At 39.5% G+C, this 1613-nt stretch overlaps 1 protein-coding gene across 1 annotated transcript; it reads right to left on the bottom strand.

Moving 5' to 3' along the window:
• Nucleotides 1-1048: 1048 nt before the first annotated feature.
• On the bottom strand, nucleotides 1049-1612 carry LOC103581105 (olfactory receptor 5L1-like; the record flags this gene model as incomplete). The annotated part of the gene is made up of 1 exon (XM_008563013.1): nucleotides 1049-1612. A coding segment is annotated over one exon (564 nt), but the record flags the coding sequence as incomplete, so codon positions are not given.
• Nucleotide 1613: the final 1 nt, after the last annotated feature.

The raw sequence follows: 1613 nt of genomic DNA, 5'->3' as shown, positions 1-1613 counted from the left end.
TCCTCTTACTCATGGATTCAGCTTTTATAGTTTCTCTATCTAATGAATATTCAATTAAGGTGGTGGATCCTAGTTATGTAACATTTAGTCTTGCACATGCTCAGTTGGTCTCTTCCTGGGGCAAGTTCATTATCAGACCCTATCACATGAACCAGGCACATTCAAGAATATTCTGTGCTCTCTATTGAGCACACCCAGCCACTGGATTTGCATAAGCCAGCCCCTTGTTGTCTCATTTTCACTATGTTCATAAGAAAAATTGGTCTAACTGGCAACAGTGCTCCAGAGAAGAGCTCAGAGGAGGGGGCTTGAGACCTCAGGGAGTGGTTGGAAACCCAGAGGCCTATCCTGAAACCTGAATCCAGGGAAACTGAGCACATCCTATTTCTCTCCCAATTTTTGTAAATCAATTTTCCTAAGAGTTCTGAGAAATAATTTTTATTAACTCTATTTATCGGATGATATAGTATCCAAAGTTTCATAACATTGGACACTGCGANTTATTAACTCTATTTATCGGATGATATAGTATCCAAAGTTTCATAACATTGGACACTGCGAAAACAAAATAAAAAATGATAAACACAAAACAAAAAAAAAATGAAAAAGATTTCATACACAAATATAGAATTCCCGTTCTGTATATTCAGTTGCAATGATGTTATCTTCATTAAAAAATAACATAAATTCTATTTTGAAAGAAAACGTAGTTTCCATAGAGAATACTGAAATAGAATAGGCTCTATGCATTCTTCGTTAGACTTGTGAAGGTTCTACAGCAAGCTAAACATGTGTGTATTGATAGTGCAACTACTCATATCCACTTAAAACATTAAAGTTTGAAGAAAGACAAAGAAGCAGGGTGCACATTATGAAATATATTCAGTATGCTCTTTTGAACTTAAGACACACAAAGATAAGTGAAACATAAAACAATCTCTCATAACTCTCTGGTTCCATCTCTTTTGTCCATTGTAGCTGCAGCTTGCTTAGTAAGCCCTCCCCAGACTCCACTTTGGAATTCTGAGTCTTGCTAACAACATCTTCTCTAAGAATATAATTTGGATCCAACCACATTTCTGAGAGCTTCTTTCACATCCTTGTTTCTCAGGCTATAGATCAGGGGGTTCAGCATGGGAATCACGATGGTGTAGAACACTGTGGCCACTTTGTTGGCATCCCCACCATTTCCTGAACTGGGACGGCAATAAATATAAAGGATTGTTCCATGGAAGACAACGATGGCTGTGAGGTGGGAGGCACAGGTGGAAAAAGCTTTGTGTCTTCCCTTTGCAGAGCACATCCTCAGGGTGATGAGAATAAACAAGTAGGAGGTGAGGATGATCACAATGGTCACAGTCTCATTGAAAGTGGCCACAATGAAAAGAAGGACCTTGTTCATGGTAACATCTGAGCAAGCAAGATTTAAGAGAGGGGGGAGATCACAGAAGAAGTGGTTAATCACATTTGATGTATACGATGGGATCTCAAGAGCTAAGCACAAATGAATCAGAGAACACACCAATCCACACAGGTAGGAGCAAGATGCCAGCTCTACACAGAGCTTCTGGGACATGGAGACCATGTAGAGCAGTGGGTTACAGATGGCCACA

Source organism: Galeopterus variegatus, unplaced genomic scaffold, assembly GCF_000696425.1.
Source record: "Galeopterus variegatus unplaced genomic scaffold, G_variegatus-3.0.2 Scaffold12362, whole genome shotgun sequence".
NCBI classification, from domain to species: domain Eukaryota; kingdom Metazoa; phylum Chordata; class Mammalia; order Dermoptera; family Cynocephalidae; genus Galeopterus; species Galeopterus variegatus.
Note: the sequence above shows the minus strand (reverse complement) of the source record. Positions and strands in the feature narration are given on the sequence as shown.